Here is a 16,345-nt window from a genome sequence, read left to right on the forward strand (position 1 = left end):
CATTTACCTTGTCATTCGTGGTCCCTTTGGTAGAGTCATTGTTGCTGTTACTCACAGAAGCAACATGTGGATCTGCAAAAGGCCCTAAAGAGATGGAGGTTTATTCTGATTTGAGTAGATTGTGCAGAGATTAAAAAACAAAACAAAAACAAAACAAAAAAACACAAAAACAAACAAACAAAAAACCACTCTCCTCATTCCTCAAGCAACTTAAACTCTTTGGCCCAGTCAGATCCCAAATCACATGCACAGGGTATCCCACATGCTTCAGGTGATCCCAAGGTAAAGGGAGAGCCATTCTTTAAACTCTGATGAAGACCCATAAAAGCCCTGGTTCAGGTGTTTTCATAACTCCTCAAACAACTGTGGATGACTGGGGGCTCAACTGGATGGATATACGTTAGGCTGCGCCTCATGCCTCCCACCGCCCAGCACATGGACTGTGTATGGCACACATCTGCTGAAGCGCTATGCCTGCTTTTCTGCATACAGCCCCATTCCATCTCCACAAGAGACACCTGTACCAACACAAGGTGGGGGAAATGACCCAAGGATGACAAGTCAATCATGACAAACTCAAGGAATGTGGTGATGATGGCAGGCATTTTCCTTGCGTTGCAATGGTCTGTGGTACCACCTCTGCACCTTGTACAAGACTGAACAACGGGGCGCCTGGGTGGCTCAGTCGGTTAAGCATCCGACTCCAGCTCAGGTCATGATCTCACAGTGCGTGAGTTCCAGCCCCACGTCGGGCTCTGTGTTGACAGCTCAGAGCCTGGAACCTGCTTCAGATTCTGTGTCTCCCTCTCTCTGACCCTCCCCCATTCATGCTCTGTCTCTGTCTGTCTCAAAAATAAGTAAACATTAACAAATTTCTTTAAAAAAGACTCAACAACAACAAAAATTAGATGAAGGTTCTTAGCAAGCCAACTCATACTGCCCAGATCATCTTACCAAGTGGTGCAGGTGGAGGGGTTCGGGATGGTCCCGAACCTGGTACAGGAGGTGGATGTGCCCAGATCAAAGGGTGGCCTCTATAGTAGGGTGGGCAGAATCTTCCAGTTGATGGAGGAGGTCGCCACGGATCCACACTGCCCTGTAGAACAGAAGTGACAGCTATGTGCAGATGCCACACAAGAGAACCAATCCGCAAAGCAGCTGAAACCCATAGAAGTACGGGTCAGCACCTGCTCCCTACTCTGCCACCAGGATCCAAGAGAGTAGCATCAGTACCTGAAAACTCTGTCCCTGCCACTGGGTACCACCTACAGCTTAGGCAACTAAACACAGGCGGTTAAACTACTGTCACCACATGTCCCTGCCCATGTCTGAGAATTTAGAACAAAATGACCCCATCTTACAGGATTAAATAAGTAATTCAAACTAATCAAGGGGCATATTCCAGACAGGAAGACATCCAAGTCCAGGATCACTTTGCATCCCTCCACTACAGTGACGGCAAAAGCTCTGTTTTTGGCTTGTTCCGAACACAGAAAAATGGACTGCAAATACACAGCTCATTCTCTGCACATGAAATCACAGCTACTCTTGGGGACAAGTTCTGCCTGCCGGCCCCACACTTGGCCCCCTCTGCTTCCCTCGCTGAGAAAGAGGTCTTCCTACTTTCTGCAAGTGCTGTCAAAGGCCAAGAAACCACTCGGGAGTTGGGGATGCCTGGAGTCTTGTAGGGGACCTGAGGAAATGTTTGCTGTGAGGAACATATTACACATCAATGAGTACTAGGCCCCCAAGTGTTTACCTGAATTCATAAGGAATTCTGGTTTTGTGTACACTACAAGACACAGAGTAATACATCCTATGGGAAAAAAGAGGCAGACATTCATGAAACAGAATTAATGCAAATGTGTTTTGACTTTGGTATACATTTCCAGGGATGTGTCATGAGCGATGGTATCAGCTCTAACACTGACTGGAGACACAAGAGAACCTGCTCATATGAATAAAACTGAAGGACCTTGTGTTCAGAATACTTTTACCTAAGATACTGCTTAAAAGGATTCGAAACAGTTCATTTACCCATGAAGACGTGAAGATGGTGAGTTATGACAATGACTTTGTCTAAAACCATCATAAATTGTACAAGGCACACAATATAAAGATGGAGGGAAGTCTTTTCACGTTTAGAACTAACAGACAGTCTTCACCATGAATAGTGAGACCAGAAAGAGGAAAATAACAACAACACTGATCCCACAGAGAGGTAGTGTGTTAGGAGTCAACAAGCTTAGAGACTTTGCTATAGAGTGCAGTGTATCTTCCTGTTGTTGTTATTTTGAACACAAGGGAAAAGCCATAAGGTGGTCAACTTCTAAGTTCCTTTGGCTACTAAACTGACCAGAAAAAAGATGACAGGCTGAAAAGACAGAAGCCTGTAGACTCTTGGGTTAAGGCTGTGCCATTTGGAAAAGATAAACAGGCAGACATATCACACAACACAGAAAACAGGGATAAGGCCGCAGAGCATGCTGTGCGCAAATGAGGGTTTCCTGACAGACCTACAACTGAAAATGGCCCCAGCATTTACCTTGTCCTTCTCGGCATTGTTGGTAGACTGCTTGTAGTTGTGACTCATGGGAGTGACATCAGCTTCGGCTAAAGGCTCTGAAAGGGATAGAGGTTTACTCTGATTTTAGTAGACTGTGAAGAATTCACACAAACACCACATTTTGTGACGTGTTAAACTCTCGCCCACACTCAGGACCAGGAGGAGAGGCAGAGAGTAACCCACAAGCCTCAGTTCACCCCAGTGATAAGGGGAAATCCATCCCATCATATCTTAATGAAGAAACCATAGGGTCCTGGCTCATGTTCTTCATAATTAGTCAAATAACTTTCAACAGGGCAGCTCAAAGTGAAATCAGGAAATCGTCACCAAAACAGCCATTTCTCAATACACATGAGGGGTAATAACTCAGCATCTCATTTCAGATAAAAATTAAAATGAGAGCGTCAGTTGGTGGATAACATCAAAAAACCCTCCACAGAAGAGCATGGGTGTGTTTCTTCTGACTCCAGGCAGATTGTTCAGTCTTTCAGCTTATCTATAAGCTGCCTTCCACATGGGAGCTGGTATTATGTAACTATTTCTGAATGGAACTGAACTTGACTGATATTATATTAATGAGGAAAGGAAAACTATGGGTGTTTAGCAGTGAAGCCGCAGAGTTGCACTGATAACATCAGAGGACGAAGCTATTTGGAGCTTGGATTCAGAAATGTAGGTCTACAGTTCACAACAATAAAAATAAAGGAACATTAAAAATAGTCAATAAATGACCTTCTCCTCAAATAAACTAAAGTCTTCACATTGAGTCCGGGTGGGAAGAAGGATGAGGCCCCTGTCCTGTCATCCTTTCCAAGCTCTTCAGACAGGGGGATGCTAGAGGAGGTGGGAGGGTCACAGCCAGAGGAGGGGCATGAGCTCCACCAGTCACAGGGACAAGTGCCTCACTGCTTGTAGTACCAGAGGAGAACACCCTTCTGTCACCCCTTCAGACCACCTGCTGTCCTTAGTGTTTGCTGTTCTGTCCAAACACACGATGATCACCCACAGGAAAAGGCTTTGCCGCAGAAATTAGGCTGCTGCACATCACCACATGCCTTTTACCTCTCCTCGCAGGGTTCTGCATCTCTGGACTTCCAGGCATTGGTCTCCGCCTCCTGTATCCCTCAAGCAGCCTCTTTCCTTCCATCTCATCCAGTCTTGGATACAGAAAAAGAATGGACTTCTATCAGAGTTGCAACGCCACGTCCTCTGACTAGACACTAAACAGCACAGCTGTCATCCCTCAAAACACCCATAAAAACTCATGTCACGCTCCCACACCTGTGTTTCAAGCGGGCGACCTCTCGGCTCTGCTCCACCATTTTCCTCTCCCAGATCCGAGTCTTGATCTAGGGGAGAAAAACATATCCACCTTCAGTCGTGCCAGACTGGGAACCAAACAGAGAGAGGAGGAAAAAAGAAAACACTTACCAGGTTGTCCTGAGCATTACGCTCATAAACTGCGACCTGAAAAAGCAACAATGAAAAGTCCGTGTTTAGGAATTCCAAGGGCCACTACACTCAACCACATGAGGTACTAAGGGTTCACTATGTCAGGCAGAACTCACGTTACCTGGTGTGTGAAGGTGAGTTCTGCCTTCTGCAGCTGTTCTCGTGTTTGTTCAATTTGCTGTCTGTGAGATACAATTGTTTTCGTCAAATAAGGCCTAATATGAGGTAGGATTATAAATAATCTGCTCATGTTCCCGTCATCCTCATATCTTCCCCCAATACAATTTATCCTTTCACATGAAACACTTTTCACACAATTATAAATGTACAGAACCAAAGCTATTGTTCCATCCTCTCCTTACTCATTATTCCATGCCCGTAGGGTTCAGAGGTCATAGAATTCTTTTCCATTTGCAATCTTGCCCTAATTCATCATGTGACAAGTGACTTTCATCATAAAGCCAACATAAAGTTCTATTCTCCTTTAACTTGTGTACTCACCAGGTTTCCTAGGGTTGCAAAGACCACGACCATCAGATGGTACTACCTTGTTGATGGATATGATTTCATCCTATGACACACTGCTTTCCTATAGATTATGACAACTGACACCACCCCTCAGGAACGTTGGCATGGATGAAGTTTCTACATGGGCAGGTCAATGCTGGAGACCCAGAAATGTTTAGTAGCTTAATTGTTTTGTTCTTTCTAATACTTATCTTTTCCTATCTGTTAATTCTCTACAGATATGTCCTCTGAATTTGTGTTTGTATTACTATATTCATGGAGTCTACCCATTGTACAAAGGTTAGAACTAAGAAACGAACAGGGGTTTCATGAGCCGCTGCTAATTAGTATCTGAACTCACTTGCACTTGTGTATGTCCCTTGTAGCTATTTTCAGATTTTCCTCTGCAGTTGCCATCTGATTCTTCATTGCCACTAGTTCACAGTTTGTCATATCCAGATTCCTAAGATGGGAAAGATATATACACAGTCCAGTAGCCAAGGTCCAGAAATTCTGCCTTTTTCCTTCTCAGCTCTCTTAAAGCCTAGATTCAAATATCCCTATCCCCTCCCCCAACGATGCACAGACTGACAACACAGTCAGAGAAATGAAGACCCCATTTAATGTTAAAGAAAATTCAACCTCCGTCTGCTGCCAAGTCGCCTACAATCAGAGCCGCCTTTCTAGTTCTCTGCTTCTACTCCTTCATCGTCAAGTCATCAAATAACATTGCACCTTGTGCCTTCCCAGAGTTGGTCTTTTGTTTGAGATGGAGAAGGCCTATTTCAGGTCAGTGTGAAAACCTGTGCCTGACCAACTGTACCCATTAGGGTGAGGCAGGGGATCATCATTGCCTTACACCTCCATGGGGCAGTGCACTGAATCTCAGTCCAGAAGTTGTACCCTGACACAGACACTGAGCATGAAAGACAGCCTTCCAGGATATGGCTTCACCAGCATTGCAAATCACTCCCATACACCACTAAGGTTCAGGAGTGCAACCCCTGCCCACTCTTTCAAAGATCCTGGTGGAGGGAAAGGCCAATCTTAGAGTGGCAATATATGCTGAAATATAACATGGTGTGAACTGTCCCACAGTCAGGCTGTTATCTTCAGGAAACAGATTTCAGATGGAAAACTATCAACTTCATGGAGTCAGTCTACTTGAACAAGACTCAGTTCATTGACAGTGAAGGCAGCAAAGGGAAATGCTTAGAAAGGCTGGTTTGCTGTGTTGCCCTCAGACTATTTTGTCCATGGTGTTGCTTTAAAGGGTTTCAACTTGGCACCGGATGTACTCAAGAATCACATGCAAAATTGAAAGACTGTTAGTAATGGACACAAAAGCACTAGACAGAGAAAGGTACATGCATTTCCCTCTGGTCTCACAGGTAGTCCTTCAGCAAATGCTTTCTGGGGTGGCTGTAACGTAGAGGCTCTGTTGTAAGGGGGTGAAGATAGAAAGGTGGTCAGGGTGCTGTACCTGCTCCCACAAAGAGCTTACACATTAACAAAAACAACATGCCAGTGAGACAGAGCAGGCTCCACCCCGGGTGTGGAAAGGACTAACAGAAGCTGAGTCTCCAGGGAAGACAAGGAAGCATTTCCTTTTCAATGTGAATAAGGTCTCTAAAGGCCCTCCTCCTGAGAACAAAAGGAAATACTGGACCAAAGAAGAAACATGCACCTGGTGCACCAAATTTCTAATGAACCCATGAAGACACACTTCATACGAGGCTCACTTGCAGACTGGATGAAGAGATGCAGTCCTGATGCCATCCCAACCCACAGTCTAGAAAGAAACTCCCATGGTTTCTGCAGCAAGATAAGTCAATGTTTTCCCTAAATATTTTTGACCCAAGTCTGGTGCTGAACAAAGATGACCTAATTCCCGGCTGATAAGACAATGGGATGGGATTGAAACGTATAGGCCAATGTAAATGGATCCAGAGGGGATCCTGTCATCAGTGTGTTTAATGCCAGTATCTTCCCTCTTCTACCCCAAGTACATGACACAAGAATGTGTAACAAGCACTAAGGACAGAGAGGAAAATGCAGGTTATAGGAAGCCAGGTAGGAAGGGCAGGCACAATTCTCCTGAATGCATTTGGCAAAATTACTCTGGATCCAATTCTAGAAGAAATATGTTTATCTATAGCGGCCACCACATTCATTCATACAACAGTACTCGGGACCATTATCACATGAACGTCTTACTTTGCTGTAGCCGTTTTTCTTTCTTCATAGAATTTATCAAGGATGCATACTTCCTCCTTCAGCCTTTTGGCTGTTTCTTCCCTGATTGCTTTAATAGAACTCAAAGCATTAAGAATGTCTTCCACAGTCTTTATCCTTGCTGTAAAAAAAAAATGGTTATTTTGTGCATGTGCATATGACCTGAGACTTGGTTTTGGGGTGACAGGAAAAGGGCAACTAGTGTGAAGGCAAGAAGGCATTCTTTCCCTTCCCAGTGCAAAGTCTTTGCCACCATATGGGGATTTCTCCCCAACAGACAACATACCTTCCAGTGCACGGTTATGGGACCTCCAGGCTCTCAGTTCCTCCAATTGACTGTTTGCATCTTCTGACTTTAGGACAGATATGAGAAAATACATTCAAGAAATAATGATCGCACAACAATGTGAGTGCAACAGGACTGTGCATGGCAACAAAGAAAGATCCTGGGGCATAAATACAACAAGGAGAAGGCAAAGAACATGGAAAATAGTTCCAGTCAAAGGGCTCACAAATGGCTTTCTTAGGAGAATATTCCTCTATGCACACTGAACATTGTTGAGCATTAAGAGAAGAAGGCAGTATACAATTTGCTATTGCCCTTCATCTCTCAACTATCTTGGGGGATTTTCTCCATATCTTGGAGGGCAGGTCTGAATGATGTGGTAATGACCTAGTTGTGAAAATAAAAGATACTTCCTAGTCCTTGAAATAGCAAACTCCTCATGGTGGTCCTAGTGAAATGCCAGCTGTGCAGATGGAGGTTTGTCTCCCAGAGGCCCACTCTCTACTATGGTAAACAGCAAGCGAATATGCTATGCTCACCTCACCCAATGAACAAAAAGCCTCCAAAGTCAAATTACAGTAAAAGCAGCCAACTCTTAGCACTTCCTGATTCTTAACATTCCTCTCTCTCTCTCTTTCTGATTGCAAGGTAACATGTGCACTTTGAAGGGTGTCATTTAAAATTTTATTGAAGTGCTCAACTTTTTTGATGTTCTCCTTCAACAGAACATGTTGAATGAATAACAATAATTCCTTAATTTTACTTGTGTTTTTAGAACGCAATCTAGGCAAAGAAAGGATTCTTACTTTCAACTTAAGAGCTTCAGCAGAGTGAATGTTACTTTCTCTCTTCGCTTCTTGAAGATGTATCTTTAATTCATTGATTCTATATATAAAACACATGAAAAAGGAATCAGAATTCAAAAATAGCATCGTGGTAGATAAGCCTATGTCTGATGTGTGACTCCTTTCACAAATAAAAAGGTAGTTTTTTATTACATTTGTGAAGCTTGTCTTGAATTGGAAGTATGTATAGAACACATGAAATAGGTCAGTAGGATGAACTACAAGAGGTAAAACTAATCAAAATGAAGTCACAAGAAATATTTGAAAGGGCAATGCTACCTTCTGTTCCCACATGGATATTGCTTCAGCCAGCTCTGTGGTTTCTTTCTCCAACGTGTTGATCTTTGCAGTTTTTTGCTGTAAATTAACTAAAAGGAGATAAAACAATTTTTAAGGTTGTTACCAAACCAGTGACATCGAATAATCCCACTGTATTAGCAGCACAGGCACATGATCTGACACATGGGTGTAACTAACTGTTTAGCTTTCTCATTGTGCCTGAAGAAAGCAAGTTTCAGCAGCATTTTAAACCCAAGAAACCTCATTTCACTGACATTCCTATACGTGTAAGCTCTAGAACACTGACTCCTCTAACAGACACAAAGTGCAAACTCCTCTTACATTGGCCCAATGTGAGAGCTCTCATGCCCTGAGGTCACTCTTCTCATCACCACCACCGCTGCATTTACAGTGATGAACACCAACCAGTCTTTGAGGGCTTGTTAAGTGTCAGGTAGCCACCTTGCCTCTCAACAGACAGCACCACAGAATCACCACAGTCCATGGGGTCCGTGCAGAATAGATTGCCCCCCATTGGCATCAAGTTCACTTTTCCCCTGGCATGAATGGCTCCCTCCACCTCAGACTCAAAACCTTGGTTTAACCCTCTCCTGTGACACACACGCTGCCTGGCAATACCTGGCTTCTTCTCTAAGCTTAGGCTTCTTGACAGACTCAAAGAGGGTTTTCTCATCTTCACATTTCACCAAAAGCCAGGTCATGGCAAAGTACTCACTCCACACCTCAGGCTCATATCATCACTTCTGTCCTAATCATTTCTATGCAAAATTACACTCATTCTGTTCTCCTTCCTCCTGTGATGTTTTCCTCCCCTGGTCTCTTGTCTTAAGAGAGGCAAATCCCTCCACATTGTCACTTAGCCTCTAACAGGGAAGAGAAAGATTTTCAAGAGTTAACAAGTCAATTAGACATCAGAAGTCACCATATTTATCCCTAGTTAAAAAATTAAAACCCACACCAAACACGAGTAATGAAAAAAAATTACAAAGACGACTCAAACCTAAAATCTTACCTGGATATACTGGAGGCTCTGTCTGAGAGAGGAAGAAACAAAATTAAGTTTGAGGTCAAAACATAGTAATAGTAAAAACTTATTCTTCCTGATAAAATACTGAAATGTCATCCAATGAAATTACAATGATCATTTTGTTCAGCATAATGAATTCATAACATTAATATAATAAAAAAGTAGAATTTCATATTTAGTTCATGATTCTTTATAAACCATTTCTGATAAAAGCAGAAAGATTCAGAGCTTATTTTGACCAAAAGATAGATTTACATTATATTAAATAAATATCAAAATATTCAATTCTGTCAGTGCATAATGCAGACATTTTTAGAAATACGTAAATAAAATATTTGTCCAATTTTTTTTCTCTTGTAGTCAAACCCAACATCCACACTGAAGTCCAGAACCCAGGATCATTTGAAATGCCAAAAAAAGAAAAAAAGAAAGAGAGAGAGAGAGAAAGGGAGAGAGGAAGAAAGAGACAGACAGAGAGAGAGAGAGAGAGAGAGAGAGAGAGATGGAGGGGGACGGTAGGGGGGCGAGAAGGAAAGGGAAGGGATGGGAAGGAGGAAGGAAGCGGCAAGGAAAGAAAAGGAAAACCTTTGTATGCAGACACGCTTCTTTCATTCTCTAGAAAGCTTTCTGAAATGTTACACAGGGTTGGCTGCTTTCCGAATCAATAAACAATTACAACATGTCAGGCGCTATGATTTTCCTAGATCACTAAAAACAGAGGGTCTTCCAAAAACACATCCTCAGATGAGAAAGAGAGTGGAACATGGCTAGGGCAAAAGCACAGGCACCAAAAGAAATGACGGCTAACATTTCAAAAACAAAGCAAAAAGGGCTCCCGTTGAGAAGGTATAAGAAAAGCAAGAGGAACTTAATTCCTGTAAAGGCACTGGTCTAAGGCAAGGGTTAACAGTTTCCATACTGGAGACTTCTGGAAAAGTGAACCAAAGAGAGAACAGGTATTAGGGAGTAATGGTTGTCTGGGCAAAAGTAGAAATAACAATTTAAAGCCTGACTGCACTAGGATTTCTATTTTCTAGGAGCACTAAAAGCACGTCAACCATGGAAAAAGACATCCTGTGATTGTCTTGTGTCCACTGAAAAGTAACAACCATAAGATAATGACTGTGGGACTGAAGGATGCTTCCCCACTCCCAGCCCCTCACCCTTTGGAAAAGTGCCTCTATAAGCCTGGCACACCACCCTTTTGGGGAGCGATATTCCTCTTTCTTGGTGGCTCCGCTGTATACAACCTATCTCTAATAAACGCCACCTGCTTTGTTTCCCTTTCGATCAGTGTTCATTACTAAGACACTGAGACTGGAGAACGTGGTCTGGGTGGTCCAGTAACACCCAGACCCAAGTCATCCCCTGATGAATTATAGCTCAATAATATCTAGGCAAGACTCTACTTGAACAAAAGGTAAAGACACATTTTCTTGATCTGTAGGACGTATATCCCTATTTGAAAGTTTTGAATGATGATGTGATGCTGAAGCGAGCCCCAACATCTTGCCAGGATATTGGAATATCATCATGGTATCAAAAAGTGAGTCATAAAAATGTTGTTATAGGAAAGTGTATCTACGGAGGGCAAACAGGAAACCATGGATAGTCCTTTAATGTCACATGTTTCCTTTCCTAAGCAGGGGAAATGGAAAGAGAGATGGCCTTACAAGTACTTAATATGCATATTTTCTTTTTGAAGGGAAAGATTTCTAAATTGGCAGGAAAAGAGGAAAAACAGCCACTTATAAATAAACTCATGCTGTTCTGTTCTTGCTTAGAAGGCCTGCCCTCCAGAGAAACTATTTCTCCAAAGCCTAATGGGGTTTTTCTGAAGACAAGCAATACAGATGAAGGGAAATACTCAACTACAGTGCTCTTCCTCCTTCCTGTCTCATAGGGGAGTAAACTCAGCCTAAAACCTAGGTAAAGACAAAACTTTACACTAAAAGCCTTCACCTCAGTTTTTTTAAACACGGACGTGACCCCAAGCTTCCCAAAAAAGTTAACAAGGTACCCTAAAAGGAAAAACCACATATTTTGAACGCAGAATGCAAGCATTAGAATCACACTTCCTATGGCAGAGATGGTGGGATAATCAGGCTGGGAATGTAAAACCGCTCTGATTAATAGGATAATGACTCTAATGGAAGAAGTAGTCAGTATGCAAGAAGAGGTGGTGAATGTGAGCACAGAAACGATAACTCTAGGATCCAAAAGGACTTCTAGAAATCCAAAACATCATAGCAGAAATAAGGAATGGCTTCATTGGATTTATTAACACACACAGCACAGCTGAGGAAAGACTCAACAAGCAGAAGGAAATGTCAAGTAGAAACACCCAAAACAGAAACGCACACACAAAAATTAAAAATACAACAGAGAAAATCCAAGACCAGTGTGACAATGACAAAAGGTGTAACATACACACAATGGGAATACCTATTATACGTTTGAAGTGAAAATGACTGAGAATTTTCCAAAATTAATGATAGTCATAAACCACAGATTCAGGAAACTCAAAGAATTTCAAGCAGGATAAATACCCCCCTCCAAAAAAAACCAAACCAAACCAAACCAAAACAAAAACAAAACAAAACAAAACAAAAACAAAAACCTATCCCTAGACATATACTATTCAATCAAGAGAAAATTGAAAACAAAGAATTTTGGAAGAAGCTAAAGGGGTAGTGTTGGGGGCTGGAGTCGCAGGGAGATGGAAGAAATAACACCTTACCCAAGAGGAACCAGGACAAAAAATACTCAGAATTCAGAAACCATGCAATCAAGAAGAATGAAATGTTTATACTGTTAAAAGAAAAGAACCCATCCACCTAGAATTCTGTGAACAATTAAATTGTCCTTCAAAACATGTACAAAATAAGGGAAATTATTGGAGATACTGAGGTCAATAATAAAGGCTTAATTCTCCAAGAAAACATAATCCTTAATGTACATGCATTAACAACAGAGTGCCAAAATACATGAGGCAAAAACTGATACAACTGATAGGAGAAGTAGACATATACATTATTACAGCTGAAAGAATTCAACACCCTCTATCAGTCATTGACAGATTGAGCATAAAGATATTCAAATATAAGAACACAGTTGGACTGAACTGCATCACCAATCACCTAGATCCATGACCATCTGTAGAACACTTTCTACAATAGAAAAATACACATTCTTCTCAAGCTCATATAGAACATTCACTGACACAGACCATATTCAGGGTCATAAAATACACCTTAACTTGAAGTCAACAAAATCATAGAAAATGCGTTCTCAGAACACATATGTAAGCTAGACATCAATAATAGAAAGACAACTGAAAAACTACAAAATATATGAGAGATATTCTAATAGAAGATAGAGAATAGAGATAGACTAGAGAAATTCTAAAAGAAGAGGGTCAAAGAGACATTTCACAGAATTTTAAAAATATGTCCATCTAAATGATAATGAATGTTGGAATGACTACAATTTGTGGGATGCAATGAACGCCGTGCTTAAAGGGAAATTTGAAGTACTGAGTGCATACAAATGGTCTAGTAAAAAATTTGTGCTTACCAAAAAACTTCTGCTTACTTATGCTTAAAAGCCTATCTCTAAGGTATTTTAGTATACTCACAGCAAGGACAACTCTCCAGAGGTAAATAAGACATGCACAAATTGCAACGGTGGCAGTAATGACGGCAAGCTTCCCCAGAGTTCCGAAGACACGAGAGCCAAGAGGGAAATGGTCAGCCAAAATATGGACAAGCTGAAATAATATTTGAGATAATGAGGAATAGCAAAGACATTTATAACATCTGTCACCAAGAATCATTTTTATAAACCTTCAACCAGCCTCCAGGAGGTTATAAGCACACCTCTCAAATGCCTCCTCCTGAAGGAGAGGGAGGACAGAAGGCTTACAAAGGAGCAGGGGCAAACCTGTAGGAGTGATGATTGTGTTTACGATCTTACTGTGGTGATGGCTTCATTGTTCCTTACCCTTTTAGTAGACAAGAAGTAAATGACTTGTGTTGTACATTCATGAAGTACCTAGATAAAATCCTTTGGAACATTTCCAAACATACACCAACATTTACGGAAGGATGGGAGAAAGTAACAATAAAAATGTACTAGAGATTCAAATGAGACTGTTATAGAGACAGATGTTTACAGATATGGATATAACTGAGAGATGTGCAGCTGCTCTTAATATGGGATTATTCCAACAAAAATAAATTCTACATTATTGTTTAGTTTCTAAAAACACTGAGGTTTTCTTTTTTCTAATGTTGATTTATTTTTGATAGTAGAGCGGGGGAGGAATGAGAGAGAGGGAGACAGAGAATCCAAAGCAGGCTCCACGCTGTTAGCACAAAGCCTGATGCTGGTCTCAAACTCACAAACCTGAGCCAAAATCAAGAGTCAGATGCTTAATTGACTGAACCACCCAGGCTCCCCATAAGGTTTTACGTTCAAGGTTTACTTTGAATCTGAATCACAGCCCAAATTGTCAGATTTCTGAATTAAATAAAGATTTGCATAATCAGGTGATCTTGTGTATTTTGATGAAATCTATGAGGTTTTAAGTTACTTGAACACACATCTCCAAATAGCCAATACAATACATTCAAGTTCCTATTTCATAGTGTTGCACCTAAATCAATCAATAACAACTATGGAAATTACTTTCTTTTTTTTTTTAATGTTTATTTAATTTTGGGACAGAGAGAGACAGAGCATGGATGGGGGAGGGGCAGAGAGAGAGGGAGACACAGAATCGGAAGCAGGCTCCAGGCTCTGAGCCATCAGCCCAGAGCGTGATGCGGGGCTCGAACTCACGGACTGCGAGATTGTGACCTGAACTGAAGTCGGATGCTTAACCAACTGAGCCACACAGGCACCCCTGGAAATTACTTTCTAAATAACACAAAAGTCCTGGATGTGGTCACTAAAACAACAGAACACATGCCATTTTACTAAAACTAGACTTACCAGTCTTTTAGGGAGAAAATACACTCACAATGCAATTCATACTAATTCACATACCAAACTTCAATTTTGTACCAATAAACCTCTCTAGAAAGTAGCCTCCAAAATGTGTACCATTTGTATCTTCAGCTCTCAGAACTGAGGTCACTAAATTGCGTCCTGGTGGGAAATGTACACTGTCTTTGAGTGGCCAGTGTCTGCAAGAGAACAGGGGCCGTCAGCACAGCGATCATGGGGATCAAAAGACAGAGGCCATCTTGACATGAATGGTAAACATCCTAAGTCCTGGGCACTCTTGATACCTCTGCCAGCTATCTGTATGCTGATTTGATTAGTTACCGTTAACTAGATTAGATCCAAGGGAGCCAGTAACACTTGGTTCCCACAGACAATGGTCATGACCAGGTGGAGGTAGGAAATGCAAGACAAGTTAGTTTGTGCAAGAATTCAGAGATGAGGGAGGGAGAGAGAGCTGAACTGATCTATGAGATGCAGCCTAGGCAGAAGGGGGAAATTGCAATAAACAGAACCAAGAAATGTCCTCCTTCGTAGACTCAAAAGAGACAGAATAGATTCTGTTGTGCCTGGAGGTATTCATGTGACAGGATTCTGCCTCAATTTAGGTTGTACCTGACTTGGGACGTTGCAGATCCCTCTCGAAGAATCTGGTGCATGCCAATATCAAGAAATCTACTTTTCTCTGTGGGTGTCCCCTGTGTCTCTGTCTCAGGGTCTTGGGAGTACAGGTTTTGCTTTTTAATGATAGAATGAAACATTCACACTGGCAACCAGGTATTTCTTTATAGTTGGACAATCCTAAGGACATTCAAGACCCTTTTTGCTTTGGGTAAATCAACACTCTGCACATAGTTGGCTAAAGAAAGGACAAGAATGCATTCACTTCCTGATCACATCACTCCTAGTGATTTTCTTATTATACATGTCCAAGCAGGCTGAGGCCACTTCATGTACACTGAGCTTGTCAGCTACCTGGTTGGACACAGAGTCCTTGGGGGCAGCCTCTAAGACCAGAGGGAGAGGGCTGATGCACAAGTTCCCAAAAGCGAACAAACCAGGAATCACAGAGCACAAACGACATTTCACTTTCCAACACCAACACTTCGGACACCACGGTTCCCAGGGCTACCAAACTTCACAAATGTGAACAACGTGCTGATAGGAAAACTAACTACGTATAAGAGGGACTCTAAACTTACAAAGCTTGAAGAAGAATCTTGACAGGGCTTCCAGGAGCCATCTAATAGTATAAAATACTATTAATACTATTGAATGGATCTTATTCAATAGAGTTTCTGACATTTTTAAAAATGATTTTAAGGAAGTATAATTCAAACATCATACGAGCCCCTTATTTAAGGCAAAGATCTCAGTGGCTTTTAGTATCTTCCCATGTCCTTCTTTCTTGACATTATGAAGCTCAGGTTTCCATCCTGTCAACACTACTCTTTTTGGACCAAGTGGCCCAGACAGGATCCACAACTTCATGTGGACAGGTGTGGCCAGAACCCCTACATGCTGGTGGAGAAACCTTGCCCTGACTTAATGGGTTTTCCAAAAGAACTGAGTTCTCATCAAGGACTCCATGAAAAAGCTGTGTTTTTAACCACAGTCTGAAAAAGATAAATAAATACAAAAGGAAGAAGTCACTGATGTCGGATGTGTACTCACATTTGTGTTGGGGTAACCGGGATACCCGAGTAAGAGCATACAGAAAAATAGCTTCTGAACCGTCATATTCTGGTCCTTTCAGGGGGCGCCTGGGCACCAGAGAGGAGGTGCAAATGGAGGTGAGGAGGTGGTGGGGGTGGGAGGGGAAGGGATGGGGTGGGAAAGGGGGTGGGGTGGGGGGGGCGAGGTTTAAATAGGGATGGGATTGGGGAGGGGGGTGTGGCAGGAGAAGAAGGGGGTCAGGGAGAGAACCCGGATCAGATCAAGTACAAGAAGGGAGGGAGGAGGGTTCAGACAAGTCAGTAGCTCAGCAGGTCAGTAAATCACTAGATGAGTAGGCCACAAGTAGCCAGTTAAGTAGACTGTCAGTTGCAGGTGGAGCAGACGAAGATCTCTCTTCATCCAAGTCTTCACCTGTTTGAGCATTGCCATAGCAATTCAGACGC

General features: G+C 42.1%; 1 protein-coding gene across 1 annotated transcript; it reads right to left on the reverse strand.

The window, feature by feature from the left end:
* Window positions 1-7: 7 nt before the first annotated feature.
* LOC122478588 (melanoma inhibitory activity protein 2-like) lies at window positions 8-16,308 on the reverse strand (the record flags this gene model as incomplete). The annotated part of the gene is made up of 15 exons (XM_043572116.1): window positions 15,900-16,308; window positions 12,856-12,987; window positions 9,204-9,225; window positions 8,171-8,259; window positions 7,853-7,915; window positions 7,047-7,113; window positions 6,743-6,881; window positions 4,887-4,988; window positions 4,140-4,200; window positions 3,998-4,033; window positions 3,848-3,915; window positions 3,629-3,723; window positions 2,546-2,622; window positions 955-1,096; window positions 8-84 (listed from the first exon to the last, which is right to left on the reverse strand). Coding segments are annotated over exons 1-15 (1,236 nt in total), but the record flags the coding sequence as incomplete, so codon positions are not given.
* Between the last annotated feature and the right edge of the window lie 37 nt (window positions 16,309-16,345).

This window comes from Prionailurus bengalensis, unplaced genomic scaffold, assembly GCF_016509475.1.
Source record: "Prionailurus bengalensis isolate Pbe53 unplaced genomic scaffold, Fcat_Pben_1.1_paternal_pri Un_scaffold_99, whole genome shotgun sequence".
In the NCBI taxonomy this organism is placed as follows: Eukaryota; Metazoa; Chordata; class Mammalia; order Carnivora; family Felidae; genus Prionailurus; species Prionailurus bengalensis.